The following is a 15,000-nucleotide window of genomic DNA, read 5'->3' on the forward strand; positions in this document are numbered from 1 at the left end:
CACACACACACACACACACACACACACACACACACAGTCTTACACAGACACATTCACACACATGCACACAGCCACACGCATGCACTCACCCAGATGCATGCAGGCTCTCGCACGCACACACACGGGAGAGATCGATGTGTGCTCCGTGCAGGCGCAATAAAGCCTGCTAAAACCGACGCTCGCAAAACCGTGCTCCATCTGGCTCGCCCATGGAACAAGCGCCGCCTCGGAAAAAGAGAAAGAGAGGGAAACAGAACCCCCCCCCCCGCCCCGCCTCGGCCTCAGTGCCAAGTTTATCAACTCTCCAGCGTGGATTGAGGAAACGGTTATCAGCGGTCGATGGCTTTAACAAATACGCGTTTCGCACAAAAGCCGTCTTATCTACTGATCGTCCATTGTGACTCCTCTTTTACGCATGGCTGTGCCTTCTGTATACAGCGAGGGTCGCTATGATGGCCTGACCGCCAGCAATAGCTGGCCTCGGGGGGACACTCGGGGTGGGGGTGCATGGCGCAGCGGAACTGCGAGCAGCATGTCTCGCTCTCCGTACGCCGTCGTCTTCAAAGCCGCAAGAAAAGGGGCCGCAGGAGAGGGGAAAATGACCTCCAAACTCCTGTTTAGTGGAAAATTATTTTGTGCAAAATACATGGGCAGAGAGTGGGCACTCATCCTGGGAGCGAGAGAAACACAGAAGTGGTTGGGAGACCCTGGGAGCTCGCCCGCCAGGATGTTGGTGGTTTTACCCCTCTGATAACGAGCGTCTTCCGCTATTGCTGTGTCACTGTGGAGCATGAAATGGCCCAGCCGGGCGGAGTGGGGGGTTGCCACAGGACGCTAGCTGCTAGACATCCAGACACGGCGCGCATGCGCCAAAGAGCCCGTTCTCTCTATAAGGCCGAAGAGAGAGAGCGAGAGAGAGAGAGAGAGCATGCGTTTCAAAGGTGCGGTGTGTTAACAGGAGACCTAGACCCCACTCCCCTCTGTCTATTTATACGCCGGTGTTCCTCTGAGTATTTCTGCGTGGGATCAAAGGCGTTTTTAAAAATGTGGAGGGGTGGAGGAGGGGGCGACCAGCAGGGTTCAAACGCCAGATGTTTAACTCAGTGGTAATTGCGTCTTATTGCGTCGTAAAAAGAGATTGCGGGACAGAAGGCGGGACACGATCAGCCTCCCCACGGCGAGGTGAAGAGCGCTCGAATTCAACGCCGATCAATCCGGCATGGCAGGTAGTGTTTTGCTGCCCGGTCACGTGTGCCAGCTTAACCAGCTCTATGATGACAAACCCAACTGAAGCAAACACACACACACACACACACACACACACACACACACCATTTAGGAACTAAATCTACACAGTTGGAGCTTCACCTCAAAAATGTTTTTTTCTGCTTCCTTCAAAAATTTATTCGTTTCAGTGCTCCGGTGCGTTTGTGCACTTCAACCCAATTAGCCCTCGTTAGTGCTCATTAGCATAAGAAAGGGTTACGTCCGTTGCTGTTGGGCCGGAACCGCTGCTAATGAGGCAAAGGGCCCTTTTCAGTTTGCACCCTACAGTCAAACCCCCCCCACTCCCTTCCTGGAATTCCAGGGCCCCGTTGCCGGGGCGATGCGGCCCAAGCACAGACAGCGTGGAGTCGGTCACGCGCCTTCCAGAAAATGTGGCTGAGGACTCACTCACCCTCTCTCTCATCCCCCCCCCCAGTGGGCACTGTGACACAACCCCGCCCCCTCGGCTCGTTGGACCGTGCCACAGCAGGGCCAGACCAACATGCAGTGGCGGATCCGTGTTGCATTCCTCTGTTATCTGGCATCGGGCAGACCAGCTCTGCCCCTCCGCGGCTTGAGGCCGGGGAAGGTAGAGGGGGCGCTTCGGAGCTCGGACCGGCGCTGGAGGCTGGGGGGTGCTGGGACATAGAGGCGAGGAACCTCTGCCGGACCTCGTGTGCCACAGCAGCTTTTGAAAACACTCCGTGGCTCTTAAAGAGAGCAGAACGACAAGAGAAGACCTGCCTTAAAGCGCGACACGGGATCGGGTGCGGGGTTCCCCCGGGTCCGAACACCGAGAACCACCACCGAGACACCACCACCAACAAAATGTGGCCTTACTTTCCAACGTGACTCCACACTCCAACCTCGCCCCACCACCGCGACGCGGCCCGGACCCGTTTGGGATGCGGGCGGTCCGGTCCGCCTCCTCCGCCCGGTAGCAGCTCGGTCCCTCTGCCGCGAGGCTTACGGGACTGGAGTCCCACCGCCTCCCTGTGATTTGTGAGCTGGTGGCTTAGGGCTGTGGCCCTTACGTGGCCCTGTGCCACACAAAGGGCCAGCTGGGGACACGTCTGGATTCAATGTGTGGCCCCTGTAACATCAATCGGCTTCGCGGGCAGAGGCCTCCGCCCGGGGCCAGTGCGTGAGATCCTTATTAACTCAATTACTCAGGATACAGGGTCCAAACACACACACACACACACACACACACACACACACATACACACACATACACACAGAGCAAACTGGACAGGGCTCCCTGAAATCTCCACACGTGTGCGACCTGAAGAAAGTAAACAACATGTGCGGAGAGCTCCCCGCACCCTAAGCCCGTGGAAGGAAGAAAATAAAAGAGTGTGTGTGTCAGACAAGCAGAGAGAGACGGACGCGATCTCGGAGTTACAATTTGCGGTTCGGCTAATCTCCCTGGCTTGCAAGCTCAAATTATCGAGCTTTTTCTGGATGCTGGAAAAGTCGGCGGGGGGGGGGGGGGCTCTGAGCGGTTGGGGAAGGCAGAGTTTCCGAGAGGGCTGAGATTATTCCACCCCAGAGTGCTTCCAAGGCGTGCACAGGCGGGCCAAATATAGCGAGGCGGGAACCTGGCGTCCACGAGAGGGAAGGCGTCGGGCCGCAGGCGCGACCGCCAGGCAGGAGCGCAGTGGCACCAGGGGCGCGCGATACGGCCGGCGTATCGCGTCGCGATCCTGTACCTCGTATCGCTACCCGTCGCCGCGGCGACGTGCCTCAACACAAACTGTTACGAGCAGCACGCCGGAAAGACTCTCAGCGAAAGCTACAAAGCGATACGACGCGGCGTTCGGATATGTTTTGGAGTAAATTGTGATTAGCGAGCGAAATATGGCACGTCTGTGAGCTCGAGAGAGAATGTGACGAGCAAGCAAAGACAAACAGTCCCCAGAGCCCACAGCTGAGGCGTGCTCAGCCTGCCAATCGCGCCGTCTCTTCACACGCCACTTCTCCACAGCGTGCCGTTCGTATGGCGGGATTCTTTCCATTTGAAAGGCGTTTTAACCTTAAGCAACTTTGAGAGGCTGTTTTAAGGCCTATGACTGCGCTAACAAAGTAGACCTGTGCTGAATGCCAAATGACTGACACTCACTCACTCTCTCTCTCTCTCTCTCTCTCTCGCTCTCTCTCTCTCTCTCTCTCTCTCTCTCTCCCCCCCCCTTCTCTCTCTCTCTCTTGAGACCCAGTGCTCCACTAAGCTTTCGCACTCTGTATAATGTGATTTTCAGTCTGTGGGATACTAGATCACATTATTACAATTTCAGTTTTACAAACCTAGGGTAGGTTTGTAATAATGTGATCTAGTATCCCACAGACTGAAAATCACATTATACAGATTCATTCATTCATTCATTCATAATTCAACTTTATTTATTTACTGTGATTTTTGATGTTGACAAAAACACATCACAATCAGAAATCAGGACTCTTCCAGTTCAGCCTGTGTACTGCGATCGATGCACTATTTGAGACATAAGCTGACCTCCCATGGCATTCCCTGGCTCTGCTGAAAAGACGCCCCCTGCCCATCAAAAGTCTGGTCTCCCTGAGGGTGTGGGAGTGGGGGGGGGGTAGCTGTTGTAACCTCAGACACCTTTACTCTGCTACCAGTCATGATCTTTAACAATGGCTCACGACAACCCCAACCCTGCCGGGACACACCCGTCACCCAGAGGTCCCGGGGGACAGGGAACACTAGGTCAACGCTCCTGCTGACCTCCACGTCCTCGGGTTAAGGGTGGTGCCGGCCAGACTACCGTGCCAGGGTCAGCGCTGGCTAAATATATAAACATAGGGCGCCAAGATTCGTCAGCATGCAGCCTGCTATACTAAGCAGATATTAGCACATCAGAGAGAATTTTCCAAGAATTTCCAGAGAATTTTCCAAGAATACACATGGAAGTTAGCGATCGAGTAACAGATGTGGGTCAATGGGGGACGGGGGCGGAGAGACGGGGGGGCGTTATTGGGAAGGCGGGGTCCGTGGCGAAACCAGGAATGAAAGACCTTCTGCAACGATCAACTGCAAAAGAGTTCATTTACCTTTTTTTCGCACGCTGCCTTTGCGGCTAAGTTTTAACCAATCACGGCCGAGTATCGCGTTTCCTCAGACAAATGCCGCCTTGTACCCCTCCCCCGTCTCACGCTCGTGGGTTCAGAGCAGCCCCTCCCCCTCCCCGAAAAGCAGAGAAAGAAAAAGAGTTCGGCACAAAAGGGGACACGGGTGATCTACGACCTCCCGCCGCTCCGTCTCCATGATCATGGCCTGGCACGGTGACTGGCAGATGGCTGTGTAGGGGAAGAGCCCCGCGACATCACTTCCTGCCCATGCTAAATTTACCCCTGCAGAAAAGCGAGATTTCCCTGTTGGGGTCTGGAGCAGGCCACTGCAAATTTACCTCCCTTAATAAAGTGCTCCACTCTGCCTTCAACAACTAATTAACAGCTCATTTAATGTTTTTTTTTTCTTGGAGTGACTTCTTAGAGTGGTTTGGAGCAACTTTTTTTTTTAACAATGTTCGGCGTAAGTGTAGACTACAGAGCGAGCGCATGCTAAAAACCTTATGTTTTATGTATGACATTTTCACTGACCCATTTGCGCATTAATTATGCATACCGCAGTGCAGTCCAATTTTTTTTTTCCCAGAAAGAAGAAGAAGCCCACGTTGAGCCACGAACGAGAAATTCCCAGCATATTAAAGAGATGTGCTGGGGAAAGCCGCGAGCGTGGCGCTCGGAAGGCTGGGTGGGCAATGCTGCTTCGTGTGGAGCAACGGTTGGAATTCCAGACTGCTTATTTTAAGCTTTTTGGCACAGGTGCTTGCAGCGTCCGTGACCAGCTGAGAGAGGCATTAAGGCATTCTTTGCGCAGTGTTAGCAGGGCTGCATCTCGCCTTTGCTGCAAAAATACCTGATACCTTTGAAAGTGTTCGGAATATTGTGGGGGCCGGAAGAAGAAAAAACATGGGTCTGAGAAACAGCTGCTCCAGCTGTTCCCTCCGACTCTATGCGGAGAAACACTTGCAACTTCACAAATTCCTAATACGTGCAGATGCACCTGACTGAATAACGTGGCAGGAAAGAGACGTCACTCCCTGTATGTACAAAATCCAGCTCGGAATTCCACAATCCTATGTTCCCCCATGTGGAAGATCGGATTTATGCACAGGCGACCGGGCTCATGAAATGCCCATGGCCTGACAAAATAAAGCACCACTTACACTTCACACTTTTGTCCGGAACATAAATAAGATATAGCGAGAACACTCACCAGTTTCTTCGTCGACGGCAAAGATCCCAAGGCCAGACCCGTCCCGTATAGAATAGACAATCTCCCCATCCCTTCCTTTGTCTTCGTCCTGTGCCGTGACCTTCATGACAGATGTTCCAATGGGTATGTCCTCTTTGATAAATCCTTTGTCCACGAACGACGGAAACCATGGGCGGTGCAGGTTCTCGTTCACGTCCACCACCTCCACCACAACGTGGCAGGTCGAGGATAAAGAAATCGGTTTGCCTTTGTCCTTAGCTTTCGCCATGAGGTTGTACACTTGCCGCTTCTCGTAATCCAGATTCTGCACGATTCGCACTGCGCCGCTGAGTTTGTCCACTTCGAATTTCCCCTCGCCATGGTCCATGAGGCTGTACCGCACCTGGCTCGAGGGTCCGATGTCCGGGTCATGGGCTTCCAACCACATGACAACCGTGCCAATTGGGAGATCCTCCCTCACCTTCACCCGATAGTTGGGAGGAACAAATTTGGGGGGGTTGTCGTTGACATCTTCCAGCGTGATTTTAAGCGACACAGTCGACACCAGCTGGGGTTCGGCTGTGGCCTGGTCACGAGCGGCTATCCGCAGTAGAAAGTCGGACTGGACCTCTCGGTCCAGAGGTTTTTTGACTGTAACGATTCCCGTCTCCTCAGCGATGGTGAACTGATCAGTGTCTGCCAGTATGGAGTACCTGACGATGCCATTGTCCCCGAGATCTTTATCTGTGGCTACAACCTGGATAATTTCCGTGCCCACAGGCGTGTTTTCGCTAATCTCCACTGAGTAAGTGTCTTGCAGAAATCGCGGGCTGTTATCATTAGCGTCCGTTACCTTGACGTCCAACAGTCGCGATGATGATTTCTGGGGTATCCCAAGGTCGTAAACCGTGACATTGAGTGTGTAGTGATCGGTCCTTTCTCTGTCGAGTGGAGCGTACACCTTCAGCCAGCCGTCGTTCATGTCAACAACAAATCGACTCTCCGTGTCGCCTCCTGAGATAACGTAGACGAGTTTGCCATTGAAACCGCTGTCCGAGTCTGACGCGTTCAAATGGATGATCCTGGCCCCGACCGGCAGGTCCTCTTTCACATCAACCGCACTGGGAAACGAGTCCGCAAACTGGGGGGTGAAGCGGTTGGCAGCGTGAACGTCTAAGAAGTTCTCGTCGGGTTCCGCCTGGTTGTGGACTCTACTGCTCTGCAGCAGCTTTTCTGCCAGCATAGTGGCCACGCCGGTGTCAACACACCTGACTTGAACGGGTTTGTGCGCTGTGATGACGGTTATGTTCAAGAACGTTGGCGGTGCCTCATGCTCGCCATCACTGGCTACCACCTGCAGGCAGTGGAAGGATGCCTTCACCGCCTCACCCTCGTCCAGCGGCTGCTTCAGGGACAGCACGCCCGAGTTGGGGTTCAACTCGAAGAGGTCCAGGCCGTTGCCACTTCTTATCGCGTAGCGGACCAGCTGAAGCTCATCCGCGTCGATGGCAGACACAGTGGTGATCTGCTCTCCAACGCCGTGGTCTCTGGGCACAGTCACCTCACAGTCGACGCTTTCAAACAGAGGCTTGTTGTCGTTCAGGTTGCTGAGGGTGACCGTGACCTGCGTTTCCACCTCACGGCGAAAAGGTTCCCCCCAGTCTGATGCGCGCACTCGTAAATTATAAACCCTCGGCATCAGTTCATAGTCCAGAAGTTCAGAGGTACTGATAACCCCAGAGAAGTAGTCGATTGCAAAAGGTTGGGGGTTTACGTTAGCGATGCTGTATGTAACGTAGCCATTCTCTCCGCTGTCTAAATCGACTGCTTTAACTGTGGCCACACTCGTTCCTATGGGCATGTTTTCATCAATGCTGGCTTTGTAAGAGGACTGCTGAAACTCCGGGGCATTGTTGTTCACGTCAGTCACGTCAACGATAACTTTAGTGGCTCCTTTTTTGTCACCAATAAAGACTTCTAACTCATGTCGGGGTGCATAGTCTGCACGGACGGGCCCAGCTGTTGTGATCAGGCCGGTATCTGGATTGATTGTGAAGGGATTTTTGTCTGATTTTTGTCTTAAAGTGTACTTTAATTGGGGATACTTCGGCACAGCTGTTACCATCACAACAGGTGTGCGCAGTGGAGCAAATTCGCTTATATTGACCCTGTAAACAGACTGCTCGAATTTCGGAGGCCCTACTTTAAACTGTGGGGACGTGATGTGGATGACTTTAGCTGAGGAAAACCGGGCTGGATTTCCTTTGTCTTTAGCTTGCAGTGTGAGATTGTAACCGTAAGGCTGACCAACCCAGTCAACTTCTTTCAAAGCCCTAATTTTGTATTCCTTGCTACCCGGGCTGGACCTCACAGCTCTAAACTGCTGCAGCGGGTCTCCTGCAACCACACTGAGAGACGCTATTTCCCCGTTGGCACCCTGGTCATCGTCCTCAACGGAGACCACAGCGTAAGTGGGGTCCTTGTCGGCGTCAGAGGGTGCCAGAGCCAAAGCGGTGATGACTGGTGCGTGCTCGTTAGCCTGCTCCACCCGTACCGTTAGCTTTGCCATGCTGCTAAACCCACTGCTCCCATACAGCTTCATGCCGCGGTCCACCGCCAGCACCTCTAGCTCGTACCGCTTTGTCTCCGCGTAATCCAGCTTCCCGGTCAGCGTGACCACACCACTTGTGGGATGGACCGCAAACGTGTCCGTCCATTCCCGGAAGCTGTAGTAGTACTCCCCATTCGTACCGATGTCGGCGTCCGTCGCCGTGACCGTGGCGATGCTGGAGCGGATGGCCGTGTTCTCTGGCAGGGACACGCTGTAGGAGGTTGGGGAGAAGAGGGGCCGCAGGTCGTTGGTGTCCAGTACCTGGACCCGGACCCTCACCCGGGCCTCCGCATTCCATGCCCTCTCCGTGGCCTTGACCGTGAGAACATAGTGGTCACGCACCTCGCGGTTGAGGATTGCGCTGCTTCCTCCTTTGGTCCTTATTCGCAGAAAACTGAAGTCTCCCAGCTGGTACTCCTCTGCTTTGAAGAGGCTTTCGCTGTCGCCCGACACTATTTTGTACCGTATTTCCCAGGAAGGGTCCATGGCGTAGATGCCCATTTTCACGGGGCCCTCCACGTAGGTCTTGGCAGCGGAGTTCTCAAAGATGGTGGTGTTGTAGAAGGGCTGGGTGAAGCGCGGGCTGGGCGACGTGTCTTGCCCCTGGGACCAGGCGGGGTCCCACAGGAACACCAGCTGCACTGCCAGCAGTGACGTCACCTGGATACGCATGTTCGCTGTCCGCTCTCCACCGAACCACCTGTGGAGAAGGAGGTGCAGGATTAGGAAACCAAAAAAGCTTTCTATTTTTGTCCTGAAACACCAATTACAGACATTTAGGGCTGGGAGCCAGAGGTCTGTATGTTAGTTTGGACAAAAACAATTTTTAAATTTTAAATATGCCTTCTTGAGATATTATGCCAATGAGACAAATACAGATATACAGCTAAATCTGAACACAATTTAAGAGAGCTAAAAGATCTGACATTGAAAATCAAAGTCTGGTTTGAATTTGATTTGGCTCTGCTGTGAATTTGTCAAACGTCAGTTATGCACCCCTAGTTTCAACGCTTCAACAGGAGAGCAAAAAAAGTTATGTTTACAAAAGTTAATGAAATCAGTCTACAAAGCATAAATATTCACTTTGCACCGGTAGCAGAAACCAGATGAGCAGCCGGACGTAAAATACCGCGGAAACAATTGATTGACAGTCCGAGAAGAATGCGTGCGCGAGCGCGGCAAACGTTACCGGCACAGGCAGCCCGAACGGCGCGTACGTGCTCGGCGCAGCGCGCGAATGAAGCGGCGGCGCCGGGTTTCCAGGCTCGCCAAGTCTCCACGGGCGCTGGGGACGGAATGCGCGGAGATAAGCAGCGAGGAGCCCTGGATGGAAGCGCTCGTTCCAGATTATACACAAATGCACGCATTCCATCGCGCACTGCGTGCACGAGCTAATCCAAGGCTGGGAGTCTCTGGTCGTGGTTGGGAACGTTCACCCTTCCCACCCATATACGGATCTGAAGCCGGTACCGCTAAACGACGGGCGCCCGCTTCTAAAAACTTTATTAACGGGCTCGATATATTTTCCTTTTTTTACACGTCTTGCTCCGCAAAGCCTGATTACAGAGGCGCGTTAATTAACTGCAAGGGAATATAACCGGGCGCGGTGGTGAAATGTTTCTGATGCTGAAAAGGTGGGTCGTGAGGAACCCTGGCAGCCGCGTGAACGAGGGCGACACAGCGCGAGTCCGACGAAACAGTCGCACCAGGCCAACCACAGACGTATCATCCGAGCTACACTAACTAACAAAAAACCCAACAACCCTTCTTTCGTTTTTACTTCTGTTCCAGTACGTCGGACATCGCCGACCTGTGTAAGGATAACGTTTGCCAGTTAGATTAGGTCACCTTTTGTCGGAGTCCCTCCTCCCGGGACAACTCGACAATTTATGACCTCGAGCTAATCAAACCAAGTGTTTCGTTAAAGCAGAGTGTCCCAAAACCTTTACTCGCTGTATAAACACAATAATAACGCAATCTAACGAATTTAACACTTTAAGCGCCCTCGGAGAGAACCTGGTTCGTTTAAACTTTTTTTTTCCTTCACATTTTAATTATTATTTTAATTGATCGACAGACAACGTAACGCAAGCTGCAATAAACACAACATGTTTAAAAATATATCAACGTTTTGATCCCTAGAGTTTTGTTGTCTTTGATAGGAAAGCATTTGTAACAAAAGCGGGGGCTCGTGCCCCATCCCCCCATCGGTGACCGTGTTCATTCTCCACAGCCAGATGCCAGATTGTTCAAACAAGTCAACAATATCTTGCTTAAACAAGTTTAGACGGAAGCATTTTTAATTGCATAACGAGCAGCCGAAAACTTCCGAAGCGTCACCAATTTTGCTATTTCAGATCTCCGTTCCTGGAAAAGTTTCCTCAGCCGCGGGCTGCCAACTAAGCAAGCAGCGCGAGCTCCGAGCAGTAATTACAAAGCCACCGGGCAAAAACCTCGGTTCAACTTTCACGTCGTTTCGAAAACGGGTAACGTTCAGCTCGCGGCCCCGCCACACCAACAGGCGATCACCTAAAACAACCGCCTCCGCCCGTTCACCATCATACATACCGATTCCAGCACTAACGTCCCGTGTTTGGCCGGTTTGCATGTAGTTTAGAAGTTCGCAATTTCTGCATGGTACCGAGAAGCTCTCCTCACAGCGCGAGTGCTACCGTCTCTCCTCGCGCACTCAGCCCCTAGCGCACAGCCTCACGAGCGCTTGCCCGTAGTTTGCGTGTGATATCTCTCCGCGAGCCACTCGCTCGTCCGGATCTACTTCCTGCTGGCATGAGGATAAAGTACGCGCTTTTGAGGGGCCGGCGAAGTCTTTTGATGTTAGATTTTGTGTCCTTGCCTTTTATTTGGGGAAGTGAGCGCGCTATATCTCGACACGCTTTATTCACGAAAGCCACACCGCTCGCGAGCGATCAACGAAAACAAGAACTCACGAGACTGAACACCGTAAGTCGATTTAGCAGTCCGTCTCAAAAACCGACAGCAAGCGTGAGAAAACGAGCTTTTAAAAAATCTACTCGGCGGAACCACAGCAGATGCCACCCCAACGGTTTTTAAACGGGTGTATCCGCGCTATATTGTAAAAGAAAGGATGGTATCCCGTGGAGAGTCATGGAGAGTGCATGCGAGCAAACTGGCAGGCTCATAGGGATGAATAAGGGAAAGGACGAAAAGAAAAGTTGGAACTAGAACCGCGTGGCCGCGGGATTCCTAAGCACGACCGAACGTCCGGCCCGTTCTGCTGCGTGCGAGTGATGGCGCTCGTCCCCTACCGTTACAGAGACGGCGCACTCCACGCGGCTCTGCGCTGAGCACACGCTAAATCGGTGAAACCGAGTGCCAACGGCTTGAATCAAAACCATGCGTGCTTCAACACGCTAGTGAAAAGACACTATTATTATTATTATTATTATTATTATTATTATTACTACTACTACTACTACTACTACTACTACTACTACTACTACTATTTAACTTTAGATTACAAACTAGACTGCCTATGGGTAGCGAAATCCGAAATTTATCAAGTTGCAACGGCATTCTAAAATAAATAATATAAGAAAAGAAGTGAAAAAAAGCAAAAAAAAAAGAAGAAAATTAAGGTACTGACCGTACTAAGCAGGCGACGGCTGTCGCGTCAAAGTTTCCTTCAAATCTATTCCAAGAGGTACTGACAAACCGGGAACGCGAGCATCCCTGCGCACGAAGAATCAGTCGAAATTAACAAAACAAAAACAAAACAAAAACAAATGCAGGCACAGGCATTCCGCACTAGTTCCTACATTGCCTCGCGCGTCCGTACTTCACGGGCTGCATCCCACACGGCCACGCACGCACAGCCTTGACCACAATGCGAAATCCGTGAGCCTCTCACCGATGCCTCGCGTCCACACGCACGCACAGCGGAGGAGGCGCCCGGGTTCTAAAAGCGGGATGTCTGGCTGGGTTTCGGGAGTCGTGACGTCACTCAGCTCACCCCGGGAGTAGCTCGTGTCACTTCTTGAATGCACGCACTCACCGTAGCCCGCTGCGCGAGTGACACGGGGGCGTTTTTGTGTATTTTTGGGGGGGTGGGGTGCTGATTTTTTATTGATCGCGGACGCTTCGTACAACTCATGCAATAATTAGACTACTCAAGAACTCCACGAGGAGCCAGAATTGCCGTTTCTTATTTTTCTATCGACGCACTGGGCAGCGGACATTAAAGCCTCCAACTGCAGCAGCAGTGTTATAGAAAAATAATAATATGAAGTGTGTTCTGATAGGCTATCGTCCACCACAACTAGAAGGCTCAGTAGCACGAGCTTGTGATAACCACCTGAAGCCTCTGGAGCGTCGCGTGCTGCGTTAATCCCTGCGCCTCGTTTCTACAGAGCTAACTTTCATTAAAAGCACGTTTGCCATCGGGTCTGTGTGATTGAGAGGCACCAGGTGTGTGTGTGTGTGTGTGTGTATTCCTCCCACTTCCTCATTCTAGCACATGGATATTCAACACTCCCTGTCAAGCTCGGAAGCCCCAACCCCCCCTTAAACACACACACACACACACACACACACACCTACACACACACACACACACACACACACACACACACACACACACACACACACACACACACACAGAAAACCCCTCCGGTCCACCCATAAAGCTTTAATTGGATTCCGGTCAGGTGATACAGGGAGAGGTCCAGTGCTTTTGATCTTGGCACTGTTGAGACATTCCATTGTTGGCACAGGGCTTTGGGAGCTGTGGCCTTGAGAAGCAGTAACATGCCTGGAGGTGGTGTGTGTGTGTGTGAGAGAGAGAGAGAGAGAGAGAGAGAGAGAGAGAGAGAGAGAGAGAGAGAGAGAGAGAGAGAGTTTTACCTCCTTCGTTGTAGTGAATACACTAATAACATCTCTAACCTGGCCTTCACACACTCTAGTCATCACAGTACCCAGGACTCATCTGCCATCATTACTACTATTATTCATTTTTGTTTTAAGGTGTTTTTACATCAGCTTCTACCTTTCCAGATTTTTACATTTGTTTGTCTTTTGCAACACTACTATTTTATTCTATATGCCACTTCTTGTCGTTTCTAGGTACCTAAATGTCTCTGGTTGCATGTGTCATTTAATGATGAATTTCATATCACTGTCATCTCTGGAGAAACCAGCCTCAGTCAACTGTCCAATCCCCCTGGCCTCTGGCTGCCCCATGGCCCTGCCCACCTCATTATGTCACTAATGGTCAGTGAAGATCTCCTCCCTCTCATGTCTCAGACTCTGCTCTGCTCTAACGCACCTTACTACATCCATGGGCTCATTATGGATCTCCACCGGCTAAACAGCCAACCGGGGCTCACTAAGGGCCCCAGCTGAATAACCACGTGGCTGCACTGAATCTCATTGGGCCTGGGTTTGAGTGACAGTGGACCGCACCTTTAAGATCCCCCCGTTATTGAACGCCCCTATAGATGTCACTTTGTTATGGGGGGAAAAAAAAAACCTCAAGCTGTCTGTAGTGAGCCAAACAGACATTTATCGAACAGACACGTAAAACCTCTAATCTCCATCCAGGGTATTCTTCCTTTATAGAGACGCTGCCCTTCTGATGCTGCCCTTCCAAGACTTTCACGGTTGCCAGTGACCGTCTTAGGAGGAGAAGGACCAAAAGGCAAAACCGGACAGACTGCACTAAACCTCTCGGCCTGCTACGCGTCTGGGCCAGGCACCAGAGTTCTGTCACCACTGCTGCATCCTGTATGCCGGGAAGGGCCGGTCACGAGAGCGGCTCATGCTAAGCACCCAAACGACAGACTACAGCATATCATTGACCCTTCATTAACACCTACACAGTTTATCTGCTATCTGGCATGGGAGATGTAGTTTAATTTGGATTCCTTCCACCCTGGGGCGGTGGGGGGGCACTTACCACCCCACTCACTAACCCACTTACTGCTCCAGCATGATGCACGTTTTATAAAAAAATACTAGTCCTGAAATGGGTAAGAGAACCAAAAACAGTCCAGTGTTAACAGTTATAATAGTTATAATGATAAGATTAATATGACAGTTCATAACGACTCGTCTGTGCAGATTCGTAGACATGCCTCTGCTCGGCAGAACCGCTTTCCCACTCAGACCACACAGTGTGGCATTTTAATTTGCATACGCATTTGCATACGAGTTGTCGACTGAAAGGTGCATGAGCCTGTAATGCTTTTAGCATCCACTTTGGCATGCACCAACATTTGATGCAAAAAAAGAGAGTAATTAATGTATATTAGATTGCAGTCAAGCAGCAAACATATGAGCTTGGGACGCATCAAAGGAACCCGTCGGCTGGCGAACGACAGCTACAGTGGATGTGTGGTTTGGTTTTCCGCGTTAACCAGTTACCGTTACATTTATCTTGATGCGCAACTGGAAGAACTCTGTCTGCCGAGTGAATGTGTAACAAACTGAATTGCAAACTGCAGCTGCTTGTAAGCGTCTGGCTGCATAGTCCCCCCCCCCCCCCCCCCCCCCCCCCCCCCCCCCCCCCCCCCCCCCCCCCCCCCCCCCCCCCGGCATCATGGGATTTAATCTTTACTGTAAAAGGCCAGTTATGTAAATAAGTTAACTGCTGTACTGGAGAAAAATATTGATTCAACCTTACTGTTCTGGAAACGACAGCAATGCAGAAGTGTAGCGTGTAGCACGTAGGCTGCAGTGTGCGTGCCATGTGTGGATGTAATGTTCTGTCAGAGCTGTAGTAGTATGGAAGGCATAATACACCCTGGACACGTTTCCGTAGCTCCTTACGTAAGTGTGGGTCCAAGGAGCCAAGGTACGTATAGTGAGG

At 51.6% G+C, this 15,000-nt stretch overlaps 1 protein-coding gene across 7 annotated transcripts in view; it reads right to left on the reverse strand.

Moving 5' to 3' along the window:
• fat1a (FAT atypical cadherin 1a) overlaps positions 1-12,068 on the reverse strand; it is a 66,928-nt gene extending 54,860 nt beyond the window's left edge. For 5 of the 7 annotated variants that reach the window (XR_004776475.1, XM_035529868.1, XM_035529867.1 and 2 more), the window contains exons 1-2: positions 11,782-12,068; positions 5,567-8,856 (exon numbers count right to left, since the gene is read on the reverse strand). Coding sequence is in view for 6 of the 7 variants with exons in the window: in XM_035529868.1 (XP_035385761.1) it covers positions 5,567-8,828 (3,262 nt within the window). In the remaining variant the exon portion in view is untranslated. Of the gene's footprint in view, positions 1-5,566; positions 8,857-10,724; positions 10,872-11,781 lie in introns of those variants that run through there. The other 2 variants (XM_035529863.1, XM_035529864.1) reach the window with 2 other exon arrangements.
• Between the last annotated feature and the right edge of the window lie 2,932 nt (positions 12,069-15,000).

Source organism: Electrophorus electricus, chromosome 9 (assembly GCF_013358815.1).
Source record: "Electrophorus electricus isolate fEleEle1 chromosome 9, fEleEle1.pri, whole genome shotgun sequence".
NCBI lineage: Eukaryota > Metazoa > Chordata > Actinopteri > Gymnotiformes > Gymnotidae > Electrophorus > Electrophorus electricus.